This window comes from Siphateles boraxobius, unplaced genomic scaffold (genome assembly GCF_051911475.1).
Source record: "Siphateles boraxobius isolate OS27281-9 unplaced genomic scaffold, OSU_SipBor_1 130, whole genome shotgun sequence".
Lineage (NCBI taxonomy): Eukaryota > Metazoa > Chordata > Actinopteri > Cypriniformes > Leuciscidae > Siphateles > Siphateles boraxobius.
This window is the reverse complement of record NW_027508734.1, coordinates 4,053,394-4,068,231: the sequence shown is the minus strand read 5'-3', so window position 1 is coordinate 4,068,231 and position 14,838 is coordinate 4,053,394. Positions and strand designations below refer to the sequence as shown.

At 36.0% G+C, this 14,838-nt stretch overlaps 1 protein-coding gene across 1 annotated transcript; it reads left to right on the top strand.

Annotated features, from left to right (window-relative positions):
* The first annotated feature begins 1,209 nt into the window (after positions 1–1,209).
* Positions 1,210–5,481, top strand: LOC143736467 (macrophage mannose receptor 1-like). Its single transcript, XM_077227166.1, has 5 exons — positions 1,210–1,327; positions 1,476–1,514; positions 1,607–1,972; positions 3,221–3,556; positions 3,722–5,481. Exons 2-5 carry the CDS (start codon positions 1,478–1,480, stop codon positions 4,087–4,089), a joined length of 1,107 nt encoding a protein of 368 aa, XP_077083281.1. The 5' UTR covers positions 1,210–1,327; positions 1,476–1,477; the 3' UTR covers positions 4,090–5,481.
* The last annotated feature ends 9,357 nt before the right edge of the window (positions 5,482–14,838 follow it).

The following is a 14,838-nucleotide window of genomic DNA, read 5'->3' as shown; positions in this document are numbered from 1 at the left end:
GCCTGAAAGTCTAAATGTGGACATAGACAAATGAGTGACGAGGATGTGTTTACATTCAAACATATTCATGTTTCATGAACAAAGAAACACAAAACAAACAGTAAACAACAGGAGTATGAAATAAATGTTCACAAAGAAATTAATTCTAAAATATGTAACAATGTATTAATTTCTACATTCCAGCCAATCACAATCAACTATTTAGACAGAGGAAATAAAGACACGTTTATTCTGAAACAGCAGCAGAAGATGATGATATTTCACTGAGATAATGAGAGTCTAATAATCTTTACTAACATTATATATGATCTTCAGGGGAATGAAAGCACGATATGAGCACTTTAATGTCTTTATCTCGTCTCTGTTGTGAATGTCTGTTGTGTCTCCTCCTCAACACCAGCGGTGGTGACAAGAAAACATCTTTCCTTTCTCTTCATCTCGTCTTTTTTAATTCCTCAAGCCCTCCTCTCAATAAAGACTGCATCTGAAATCCCATACTTCACTATACAGTAGGCGAAAACAGTATGTGATGGTAAAAGTATGTCCGAATTCACAGTAATAATAATAATGAAAGAGTAAGTAAAAAGTACATTCATACACACCCATATTATATACAACATACTCTTTTTACTGCTCATGAATTAATTACTTATTCAAAATAAGTACTCAAGAGAGAATGTGATTTAGGACACAGCCAAACTCTCTCAATAGTCAAACTCACTCGTTTATCTCACACACGTTTCTTTCTCTTTGACTGGAGCCTCAAACTGGGGTTTTAAAGGCTCTCAGTAACCAGTATCACCAGTCTTCACTAATGAACTCAACACTCATCAGTCAGATCATTAGTGGATTGTTCAGTTCAAACACACACAGGTAAAAAGTGACCAAAAACAGAGAAACACAAACATGTCAAATTGAACAGGGATGTAAACACAGTCCTGCAATAACATTAGAGACACTGTTTAGTTGTAAAAGTTAAAATATAAATGAAGAATGTCTGTGTATTATACAGTCTATCATTAATATTAAAGCCGCTGTTTAGTTATTAATGTTCAAATTTAAATTATGAATGTTAATAAGTATAATTGTCTGATTAAGGTCCATATTAAGACTGAAACTGACTGACACAGACGTCAAGATGCAAATAAAGGAAAAGAGGTGGAAAAATACACAAATAAGGAGGAATTAGAATATGAAAATGAGTTCTAGAGAAATAAACAAATGATGTGATGAGCTGAATGAGGGATGAGAGCAGATATAATAATCACGTAGTTTAAACCTGCAGACAGAAACATCAGACTCAGGACAGAAACACACGACCTATAAAGTAAGAACATGTTCAATCTATAAACACAATTACACTTTCAGATCTTAATATTATCTGAACGATTGTGAATCAAGTTATGCTTACATGTTTATGTTTTAATAAAAGATGAATGAGATTTTTTAATATGTTTTTCAATGTTTTTCCTCAGAAATGGACCAAACTCTATATTTCATTCTTCTTCTCATTGGTGAGTGTGTTTGTTGTTTTATTTATGGTTAATAGTTTCATCAGGTTTGACCCTGTTATGAAAAGCATTAAATCAAACGCTCTCTTTCACAGCTCTCTGCTCGGTATCTGAATGTGTTCAGCGTCAGTATCACTTTATAAACGTGAGGAAGACCTGGACTGAAGCTCAGAGACACTGCAGAGAGAATTACACAGATCTGGCCACCGTTGACAATATGACCGACATGAACGAGCTGAAGAAGAGTGTGAATGATGGAGGTGATCAGTATATCTGGATTGGGCTGAAGAAGACGAGTGTTGATAAATGGCAGTGGTCTTCAGGTGAACCTGCGCTCTATCTGAACTGGGGATCTGGACAACCTGATGGCAGAGATGAGTGTGCTTTCATGAGAAATGGAGAATGGCATGATTGGTCATGTAGTAACAGCCTGACTTTCATCTGTAATTCATCTAACAACAGTAAGTGCAGCTCCATACAATCTCAATAAACATTCATTTATAAAAATATACACCATATACACATCATTTGTAACAGGTAAGAAAGATCTAGAAATATACGTAACACATTTACAAGTGATGAAGTCTACAGTTTAGATTAGATGATGCAGAAAGCTTAAACACTGTGTAGTGTGCACTGCAGTGTAAGTGCTGACTGGTGAGGGTACAGACAGCTGTCTTCTCTGACACACAGTCTTTACACACACATGTGCTCCTGATATGAGCATCAGTGGAAGGTTAAACCGGGTCTGAGGTTCACATTATCACTAGATCCACACAGAACACAAGAGTGTGTAAATGAGTGACAGGATTTAACATAACCCACTGCAATCCACTGACTGTAAGACATTTATAAATGTGAATCTGCTTCAAAACTGATTAATTACTTTTCTTAAAAAACTGCTTTAGCATTCCTGCATGTTTGTGCTTTAAAACAGACCAGCTTACAACTTAAAGATACATCAATACATTCAATACTGATAATTTACTACTACTACTAATCATTTGTTCACAAACCATTGTTTATCGAGATAATGATACTAAAACAATTATGACAATAAATAATTCAAGGATTTATAAGTGATAAATAATGTATCAAATTAATAATCTATCAACCCTCTACTATTGATCTGTTCGATTTATTTCATCGTTTACCAATTTTTTAAGATGACTTACAACACACGTGTAAATCATTAGCATACCACTTATTAATAATTTTATAAACATATAGTCATGTTTTGTAAATGATTAGATCATCATTAACTAATAACTTACTTATAACCGAATTAACAAAACATTCATAAAATTTTAGCATATCACTTATTGATCATTTATAGTTATGTTTTATAAATGATTAGTTCATCATTTACTAATAATTTAAAAATGACCTTAACGGAATTAGCAAAACATTTATAAAAAATTAGCATATCACTTATTAATAATTTAATATAATAAATTAATATAATAAAATAAAAATAATACACATAAAGTTATAATAAAATGATCACAAAAATTCACAAATATAACTTCATGTTATATCAGGAAAATCATCATCAATATTCTGAATATTTAATATATCATCAGCAATAAGAATGGCACGTGTTTCTGATGCTTCCACCGCTGCTCTTATTCACATTAAACACCATAAATCAGCAAAATATTAATGAACAAATTGATTCATGAATCTGTTTCTATTTGTATTTCTTAAAGTGAACACAGAACTCGTCTTTGTCAATCAGATGAAGAATTGGAGAGACGCTCAGAGTTTCTGCAGACAGAATCACATTGATCTGGTCAGTGTGAGGAACCAGAATGAGAATCAACAGATTCAGAAGTTCATCAATGATAGTCACATATCTAATGATGTCTGGATCGGTCTGTTCAGAGACTCATGGCAGTGGTCAGATCAGAGTAACTCCTCATTCAGAGACTGGAAATCTACTGAACCTAATAATAGTGGAGGAAATGAAAACTGTACAGTGATCATTCAGAGACAATGGCATGACATCTCTTGCATTTACCAATATCCTTTTGTGTGTCATGAAGGTGAGCAGATCCTCACAAAACACACACAATCCATCCATCACCTCCAGATATCTTAAAGTTCACGCTACATGTCTGACATGACAAATTCCTCCACAGTGTTTGTTCTGCATGTTGTTTTTGATCAGTCTCTCTCTAGTTTTTGCTTGTGGTTTGTTTTGTGTCCAGATAAACTGATTCTGATCACTGAGAATCTGACGTGGACTGAAGCTCTGAGACACTGCAGACAGAATTATACGGATCTGGTCTCGGTTCATTCAGATGAGAGGCAGCGTCGTGTGATGAATGTGGTTAAAGGTGCGTCTACTGAGGCGGTGTGGTTGGGTTTACGTCACTCCTGCACTGTGGGCCTCTGGTTCTGGGTGAGCGGAGAGACCGTGTGCTATCAGAACTGGGCTCCAGGGAACGGCACAGGAGACGAGGACTGTGTGTCTGCAGTGAGATCTGGAGCAGTTCAGTCTGGAGGAGATCAGCGCTGGATCAGCCGTCCTGAACACGATAAACTCAACTTCCTCTGCAGCAGATATGAAGAGTGAAGGATATGTGTGTGTTCTTTCATTAATGGCTCTTTTTTTTTAAAACTGGCAAACACTTCTTGTTTTATCAGTGCTTATATCAATTTACAATGAGAATTTCTGTTACTGACGATTATTGTATTATTGTCTTTTTAAGGCGAGACACTAACGGTGAATAGGGTAATTTTTTTAACTAGCAGATATTACCATGAAACTTTGCCAGTTGATTACCTACATTAAGATGATAAAAAATGTATTACAAGTTTTCTGTAATTTAATGTTTAAATATGCAAATGAGGCATTATCTAATTAAATATGTGCTAATTTGCATATATTTTAAAAAACGAAATCTGAGTATTGGATAAAGCCAGCTTCAAAATTATTTTTTCATTGTGTTTACATATTAGATGGGGAAAAATTTACTGAGGGATTTATGGATATCTACTTTTGTTATCCTGTAAATCATAATATACTGCCAATAGCCTTAAAAAAATGATTTTCGACATGTTTTTTGGAATACAATGTTATATAAATCAGGCTAGGAATAATATATTTACAAATCCCTCTGTAAATGTCTTCATAATATAACTAGGTACTAGACTGGAAAGTTTGGTGTATATGGGTGCTACTGAACTGGAGATTTCAGACTTGGAGAATGAGAGAAAGGTCATTTTGAGAAAACGGGCTTTAAAGATTTAGCATCAGCCAATGAGATTGCGCATTTAGAGTAAAATCCCCCCTTTTATTTTCACGATTGGTTGCTGATAAAAAGGAAATGACCATATTTGGCTCCGGCAGTATTGTACAGGAGAGAGAGAGCTTTCTAACGGTGTGTGTGATGACAGAGTGCAGATCGCGATCGCGGAGCCGAGGGATGATTTATAACAACTTTTGATATATTTATGAGAAATCTACAGACGCAAACAGACAAAGTGTAGTAAAATAAAGACCTAAATGTCTATTTCTGACTTTTTTCACCACAAGTCTGAAAGAAGACATGTTTTTGAAGACAAATATCCCAAATTCTCAAAATTGACCAGTGAAAAAAAAACAAAACAATGTTTTTACCTGCCGTGTCTCGCCTTAATATCAGATTTTAAAGTACTTTTGTGCACCATATACATATATATGTTTTAAAGACCCCATGAAATCTTCTATGTGGCTTTATTTACATTTTAAATTTAGTCACTTCCAGAAACACAACTGAATATTTTTGACACAGTCTGTTCAATCCAATGTACTTGCAGTCAACTAGAAAGTAGAAGATGGCTTTAAAAAACAAGAAAAAGCAAAGCTCAAGCCGTCAGTTGATTTCATGGGATCTTGGGATTCTGGTGGTTTTGCTTCTTTCTTCTAATCACTCCTGTGTTTTGCACTGGTCATATAATAAAAAGATACTTCTTTAAGAAGTGATTGTGAGCATCAATGTTTGTCTCAATGAAATTAAATATAGTTTATACTTAAAAGAAAAAGTGGAAGTTGAGTATAAAATATCTTGTGAAATGAATTTGATGTTGAAACTAATTTCAAAGGAGCACCAGCTCAAAGTTATTTTGTTCTCATATATTTGATTTTTTCTTAACTTTAAATATTTGAGTAAACTAATCCATACATTTAACTTAAAAATTTTCACGTAACCTGAATGTAAACGTTTTAATTCATATAAACTCAGCTAGCTATAACAAGCTAGTTCAATAAATGCTTACTTGCTAATTTGTTTTTATGTTAACAATAGCATGGTATAACACTTGCTGTATGAGTGCAGTAATTTAAAGCTTCAAACACACTCGCTCTCAGACCAAACACACCGCATGCACCACTTGTCACCATTACGGTAACTCTCCTAAAATCAACATTAACAGAAATTATATATTAAAAAAAAAAAAAAAAAAAAAAAAAATATATATATATATATATATATATATTTTATATATATATATATACACACTTTTTAACTACAATTGTGCGGATTGAGCTGATCTGCAACGCGCCGGGAACTACGGCATCACGTTGAAAGGTCACGCTCGATGTCGCCGGCGCCGGCGGAAGTACCAATCCGCACAATTGTAGTTAAAAAGTATATATATATATATATAAAACATTTTTTGATAATGACCTATTGTTTCGCTAGATGAGCCCCTCCTCCTCAGCTGCGATTGTGCAAAGACTGTTGAAGCACTTCAAAGACCTTTGAAACTGCATTGATTTGGACTTTGTCATTGAAGTTCATTATTCGAAGAAAAAAAATGTTTTCCTCAAAAAACTTAATTTCTCTTCCACTGAGGCAAGAAAGACATGGATATCTTGGATGGCATTGGGGTGAGTAAATTATTAGGAAATTTTCATTTTGAGGTGAAATGGAAGCTTTAGCGTTAAGTTCTGCCAGGAAGACTCAATTGCTACCTCACTTATTACCTTCTCTTCTATCCAATCGTGTCTAATATTTGCGGTATAAAAGATCGGTACTTACACATGTTTGAGTTCGCAGATGCTGACGCTTTCATTTATGAAAATTGTTCACCATCACCATCTTGCTCTGACCAAAGTGATTTAAACACACCTGAGATCGTAATTTCAGCTTCCTAACTCGTGAATATGAACTTCCCAGGAGGACTTGAACGCACCATAAGATTGTATTTTAATGTGATTAGTGCATTTTCTGATTGTGCCACTGCTGCCTTATTATGAGTGTATTGTGTTAATGTTGTTGTGTTAAACTACTGTACTTTATTTTGTGCTGTTTTATGTGACTTGGAGCATATTCGTTTGTCATATAAGTGTTATCATTGACACATGGCATCACAATAGTGTTTCCGCAGGTCGAAGTTCATGTGTTATAATGTAAACGAACAATCCCAGAGCAAACATGTTTTTATTTTCTATGATATTCAAATAAAGTTTCATTGAGATATGTAAACAAGTATGTATTTTAAATTGCATTTTGTTTATTGGTTTTGGGGTTTTCAAGTTAACATATATTTATGAAAGTTTGTTTCAAGATGTTCAGGATTTATCAGACAAAAAACTGTTCCAGCTTATGATCTTCTAAAGAAATATTATAATGACTTAACTGTCCACAAGCTTCCAGAATTAAATATCAGTTATGCGTTTAATTAATATATATAGTATTTATATAGATGAAATTATGTTATATGTTCAATATAAGGAGATAACCAACTTTTATTCAATAACTTGTAGAGTGGTGTTCATTCATACCATAAATTATCAATCAAAATCACACGACTTTAAACATGTTTTTCGAAAATATATGCTATTTTAACCCTCCTTTTTATTTGTATCCCTCCTAAGCTTTTGACTCATCACTCGACCACTTAGATTGAAAGATGTCCAGTTTTTGTTAGTTTAGATGGCATATATATAGATGCCGTTCTGACTCAGGATCAGGCTTATTTCACAAAACAAGATTACTTTATAAAGGTGAAAGTCTGTCCGGGTCATCGCTACTAACTTACAAGATCACCCTATTGAACCGGGGAAATTAATAATTAAAAATATAAATGGAAAATATGTACAAATAAAACAAATACTAGAAATAAATGGAAATATTTAGGAATTAAGTATAAACATTTACACACTTACTTCAGTTATCTATTAGAACTTATATATAATTTTTGTTCTTTTTTCTTTTTCTTCGATATAATGTCCTTACGTTGCTGTCTTGATTCCAGCCAATCACAGCATTCAATTTCCTCCGAATGCGGCCTATAAATGCGTCCTTCTCTCCCCGAGTCGTGAATAGAGAGCCTGAGTCCCTCTCCTTCCGGTGGACCATGGGACCTTATTTCGGAAAAATATTCTATGGTAGTCAATGGCGAGAGACAACAAATATTTGGATCCCGTTTGAATTGTGCCCTGAATTACACATATGATGTTTGTCAATTTAAAAGATACATTTTAAAGTCAAGAAAGTCGCAGTTTGATGTAAAACTGAGGTATAAGACTGTGAAAATGCGTAATTACAAAGACTCCGAAACCCAAAAGGCGCGCATGTGACGTCATACCTTTTCTCTCAATGAATGAAGCTAACTTTACTGAAGCTAACTTTACCGAAGCTAACTTTACTGAAGCTAACGTCTGTCATTTTTTCTACAGTGTAACGTTATAATCGTAACGTTACGCCGTCATGCCTGTGTGTTTTGTACCAGTCTGCACACACACGAGCTTGGTGACGTACATAGTGCGAGACGATCCCCATACAAAAATGTAATATATGGCCATATATGTACTTATATTTTAAATAGCATGACATATATCTATACATATATTTGACTTATCTGAGAACACAATATATGCCTGCAACATATATGAACATTTATGTGTCCAAACATGTGAAGAAAATATTTGAGTTCATCCATATATGATACCATATATCTGCATATATTACAGTATAGCATTGGTTTCTCGCATATATGGACAACATTAAGTATAAATATGTGACATAGATATTCGTTTCCCACATATTTAATAAATGTATGTAAACATACATGCATGTGATACTGATGCATTGAAATAAGTACATATATGCATATATAAATATATGCGTCTTACATATATTTAACATTTATGTGCATATACTGGAAAATATATGGCACTTACATGAAAACGGCCATTTTTGCTATATTTTGAAATATATGTTTCATATATGTCTATGTCTTTTATATATATGAATTTTGCATATATTCTCATATATGCAGCAGACATACATGGGCACTGACATTATATATGTAAATTACATATATTTACATATATTACATTTCTGTATGGGGAGAGATGTAGTTCATTCGGCGATTTCCACATAAAACTAAATGTTACTCTTCTGTTTTATGACAAACTGTGACTTTCTTGACTTTCATAATTATATTTTAAATTGACAAACATCATATGTGTAATTCAGGGCGCAGTTCAGACAGAATAAAAAGATAAGTTATCTTTCGCCATTGACTACCATACATATTTCTTCCGAAATAAGGTCCCATGAGCCGGAAGCGGAGGGGAGGGACTTAGACTCTCTAATACAGAGCCGTTGAATGCTTGAATCTAATTGGTTGACAAACGTTCTAAGGTGTGCAATTATTTTCAGGGAAACGCACGGCTAAAGTAGTTCCAGGCAGATCTTGACCGCATTACAGTTCCAAATCACTTTGCGTAGTTAACTGTAATAACGGAATAACTCCGCTTCACGTCGTGACCGCATTACCACCCCGGGTGTGCATTATTTTGCTAATAGCGTAATTCAACAGCCTGACATCAATTATTCTTTACTTAGTGACGACTGCATTCTTTCAAGGAAAAGGACAGGTTGTGCTTCGGTAGCAGCCGATGATTCACGTTGTAAGTAGGCTATATTCATATATTGTTGTTTTTTTGTGTATTTTACAAGCTAAAGCACTGGAAAAAGTTGGACACATCAAGTTTAGAGAGGTGGCTTAATGATGGCTACACACCAATAGCTTGTTTACATCTTATAAGATTTTCAAAATGTGATAGACCACAAACATTCAGGACAAAAAAACCTAGATTTAACCGTTTTACTCTTATAGTGTGTGGTGTGCCATGATGTGACAAAGACAGCACACCTCACACAAACAGATTTTCAACCAGAGTCTCGACTGTGAACAAGAGAAATCTCGGAAAATCTCGCGAGACTTCAGAATAAGCGTAGTGGACGATATGCAGGAAGAAATTGCGATGATATTGTTATGATTTTCACAGAAAATTTACGGAATTTATTTGTTCATATCGTCCATTTCTACTCCTTGCTAGATAGCAGGAAAACCTCCCACAGGAAAACTTCTCCGGATACAACTGAATTTCCACGGGACTTCAGCGCGAGACTACAGCTAGCTGTCTAAAACACTATTTATTTAAACAATAGCTAAGTTGCTAAACGCATCTTGTTCACATGAGTTGGAGCTCTGGGCATTAGCTGTAACAGCTCTGTGTTGCAATCACCAATCCGTTTTTTTTTTTGTTTTGTTTTTCTATAGACAGTACTCACCAAGATATAACGATCAAGATTAACTTAAAAATTGCCCGGAGTTCTCCTTTAACTTCAACACAGAAGCCATTGGGGTTGGGTGCCATTTTCTTTGTTGTGAACATTAAAGCTGCAGTCCGTATCTTTTTTGGGTTAAAAATGATCCAAAATACATTTGTGAGAAAATACATAACCAGCCAGTGTTCAAAACCTGCTTGCCTTAGCTCGATTCAAAACAGTAAGCTTGTAATAATGCTTTTAATTCCAGTGGTACTGGTGGATTTCCACGGCAAATTCAAGCATGTCTTTGCGTCATTACGTCACATCTGTACACATAAAGAAGAGTCTCGGCTAATAGGCTATGTTGCGTGTGAGGATGTCGGAGGTGGAGATTTATAGCCTTTTCTTGATAGGCTATAAATGACAGCACTTGATATAATTAAACAATTTGATATAATTAACAACTTGATATAATTAATCAATTATCAATTCGATGGTGGATCCAGAAAGGTTCAAACGACAATCACCAGCAGTGACAACTAAAGATTCACCCGTTGTAAGATGCAAAAGACTTCGGATTGGCTACAGAAAAGAAGAGACTGCAAGCGGCCCATGTCAAAACAAGGATAAATATAGGAAGGGCATTAAATGTAGTCACGCAATGCTGATGTTGAACATTAACAATTTGAGAACAAAGTATAATTTGCACGGTTTTACGTGATATGATAAGCATTTCTTAGATTTAATCAGCGCGATTTACTACAATGCTTTTCCCCCCTTAGTTGGTCAGAACAAAATTGGATGTTACTTACTTGTTCAAATTACATTTTCCGGTGAAAATTATTATGTTGGTCATACTTCCAAAAAGAATAATCTGTGATTCTGAATGCCAGTATCCACACTGGCGCGGCGACTGACAGTCGCACACTCTCCTCAAACATTGGATTCATCCGCGCAGTGCCGTGTCGAGGCACAACTCACGTAAAGTTGATCATTCCGCGAATAATTGCAATTGCAGATTTCGAACAGAGATGGCGACAAAGAGGAAAAACTGCGGACTGCAGCTTTAAGTTTTCTCTTCTTATTTTGTTGTTGTTGTTTATTTGGTTAGTAAGGGAGTCAGTTATAGTTATAGTACCTGCTTTTCTTAGTTTAGACCTTTTCTTTGATAGGGTAATACGTTTTCTTTGGGGCAAAAGGTAGATTCAGTTTTTGTTTGTTATTTTGGCCTTGACCCAACCCTTAAGTCGATATAACAATGTATTTATACCCATCTCTGCAAATGATTAAGACTCAATTAAATGTAATGAAATATGACTGAACAATAACACTCACTGTTACTCCTGTTTCACGTCAGAGATGTAAATATTGTCCACCCTGAACGTCTAAATGTGGACATAAACAAATGAGGGATGAGGATGTTTACATGCAAACGTGTTCATGTTTGCATGTGTTCATGTCAAAACAACAGTAAACGGCAGGAGTATGAAACACAACAAAATAAGAATTTTTACAAAAAGTAAGGTTTTAATTTTATTTTCTATAATATTCAAAAAATGTTTCATTTTCATATGTAAACGAGAATGTAACCATTCAGGGTTTTTGAGTCATCATATATTTGGGAAAGTTTGTTTATCAGACAAAATACTTTTATTTTCATGCTGTCTTGCTGCTTATGTGATCTTCCAAAGAAATACATTAATATGACTTAACTGTCTACAAGCTTCCAGAATTAAATATCAGATAGAGAGCACTTTGGGCACGTAGCCATGCCTCGGCTTGAGGACGACCTTGGAGTCGTTAGGCCCAAACTCGAGGCAGGAACCGCTGATAGAGAGAGAGTTTGGAGGTCACCCACTCGCCTGACCAATGCTAATGCTAGCAGTAATGCGGTCTTAAGCGAAAGTGGCCGGAGTTTGGCCGATTGTATCGGCTCGAACGAAGGGCCTTTGAGAGCCCTAAGGACTGTGGATATGGCCAATGGGGGTTTGGTAAGAGAACGAGGCGGGTTGAGCCTCCTTGTTCCTTTCAGTGAGCGGACGATTAAGTCGCTGCAACCGAAGGACTGAAATTCTACTGCGAGATTCTGAAGTGTGTATATGATGTACACTTTACTATCTCATGAGACCACAGGAGAGGATTTATGTATGGTAATAAAGCGATGCGACTGACGCTGGTAGGTCACATAGTGTGAACACCCGTCCCGCTTTGCGTTGTACCGCACAGGATTTTCACTGCTTGTCCCGCACGTCGCATATTGAGAAAATGTCCCGCATTTTTATCAGTCTTTTGGTTTTTTGAATATCATATTAAGAAAACGTGCATGCGTTCTTTTGCCTTTTTAAGAAAGCATTTTATTTATTCTTTTTGCAGCATAGTTTTACACCTATATTTAACATCGCTTCGTCAGAAGTACAAATACAACAGCCGTTTTTTAAAATCCTATTCAGTGGTTTAAAGGAAAGGAGTAAACACGTTCACTAGTGGGTTGTGACGGCTGTTGGTGCGGTGATTTGTTCCATGTGTTCCCTGTCAGAAAACAAATGGATATTTTGGTAAATTAAATTTTAAATTTAACAAAATTCATCAACTTGTTGCCTGCTGTGGTTGTTTTAATTCACATCCTTTCTAAAAAATATGACCTTTTTTGTTTAATACATTCTTAATAATAGTTCATTATTTATTTTGTTGGATTTTAGTTGGACATGATAAGAACTGTTTCAAAAATAGTTATAGCTTAACTGAACAGCTTCGAGTATTTCTTTCTCTTTGACTGGAGCCTCAAACAGGTTTTTAAAGGCTCTCAGTAACCAGTATCACCAGTCTTCACTAATGAACTCAACACTCATCAATCAGATCATTTGTGGATTGTTCAGTTCAAACACACACAGGTAAAAAGTGACCAAAAACAGAGAAACACAAACATACACGTCAAATTGAGCAGGGATGTACACGAGTTACACAGTCCAGCAATAACATTAGAGACACTGTTTAGTTATTAAAGTTAAAATATAAATTAAGAATGTCTGTGTATAATTTTCTGATTAATGTCTATATTAACATAGACTGATACAGACAGGCGTCAAGATGCAAATAAGGGAAAAGAGTTGGAAAAATACACAAACATAGAGGAAGTAAAATATTTACATTTATCTGACGCTTTTATCCAAAGCGACTTACAATTGCTATATATGTCAGAGGTCGCACGCCTCTGGAGCAACTAGGAGTTAGTGTCTTGCTCAGGGACACATTGGTGTCTCACAGTGGATTCAAACCCGGGCCTCTCAAACCAAAGGTTTATAACTCTACTTTTTAGAGTAATAAACAAATGATGTGATGAGCTGAATGGTGCGGTACGGTGCGGTAAAGCGAGTGCAATACCGCCCCCGCTGCCAATCTCCTGCTCCAGTCTCCCCTCACTCGTGAACAAGATCCCGAGGTACTTGAACTCCTTCACTTGGGGTAAGGACTCATTCCCTACCTGGAGTTGGCACTCCACCGGTTTCCAGCTGAGAACCATGGCCTCAATCTGAGACCTGTACGAATCCTTAGTATGGTCGGGTACCGAAACGCGGTGCCAATAGGGAACCGGTTCCGACTTAAACGGTTGTAACACGACTGAATAAGAACGAAAATTTCGGTGCCTGACTCTGTCTTACATTCGCTTCATGGGGCACTAATTTGCGGGCATCAGTGTAAAATTACGCGTCAGAACGCCCTCTCTGTGCCGATTGTCTGAAGCCCATATAGAATCACGCCAATGCATTGGCTGATGGCGCGGGCGCCGCCTCAACGCTCTTACGTCATCATATTATATTGGCGCGCGCATCATCTGCTCCTCAGATTTCTCTGCCGAAAAAGGAAGCTTGTCGGTAGCGCGAGGAGTTTGGCAGCGAACGCAGCGTCTCGTTCCCTATTCAGAGAACATAGGTTACACCAGAGACGTTCTCTTTCATAGGTTCACTCAACGGCAGTGGGAACGAAATACCAAACTCGCCAAGCTAAGCGCTGCCGTAACTAGTACAACAACCAGATAACTCACATGACTGGTTCAAGCAGACAGCCTGGAGCCTGGTAGTAATCTCTATTAATCTCCAGTATTATTACAATGGTTGATACAATATTGTTTTATTTGATATTATGTAAATGTGAATTTTTATTTTATATTGGTTTATTTATTATTACTTGCATTTATATTGTTTAAAGATTTAAGTTAATACTGTGTCCAGTTTGGCCCTGTAAATAAAATGGTATTATTTTTTGACAAAGTGTGGTCGGTTTCGTTTTCTTAAGTACCGGTTCAAGAACCGTTTAAGCACTGGAACCATTTAAAAAATACAGAGTAGGTACTGGTATTGGATTAAACCCAACCGATATCCAACCCGAATCCTTAGTATTCATAAAGGACTAGGCGAGAATTATCTGGGTGACGTACTAATTCTCGCGAGATTCGGACATTCGTGTACTTATAGTGCGTTCGAATACTATATTTTTATAGTAGGAGAGAACAGTGCGTGAAAGGAGTAGTATGTTCCAAACATCAGTATTTATCCAATACTAGCCTAGGCGAGAAGTTCCCGCATGACTCACTGCTTCCACCCAGACTCTCGAGTGCTCATCCGATGGATACTTTTCTATCCCAGGAGGCCACGGGACATGTTACATCATCATTGAACATCACGGAGATCAGGAAGAGAATAATTAAACAAACAGCATCACAGTAAGAGACATCAGATTCAAATTGTACTTTAAAAGAAAGTTTTATTCTTTTA

Coding starts and splice junctions, on each gene's coding strand:
- LOC143736467 (XM_077227166.1), top strand. CDS start 1,478: ATGGACCAAACTCTATATTTCATTCTTCTTCTCATTG. Junction 1,973..3,220: donor CTGTAATTCATCTAACAACA/GTAAGTGCAGCT, acceptor TATTTCTTAAAG/TGAACACAGAACTCGTCTTT. Junction 3,557..3,721: donor TCCTTTTGTGTGTCATGAAG/GTGAGCAGATCC, acceptor TTTTGTGTCCAG/ATAAACTGATTCTGATCACT.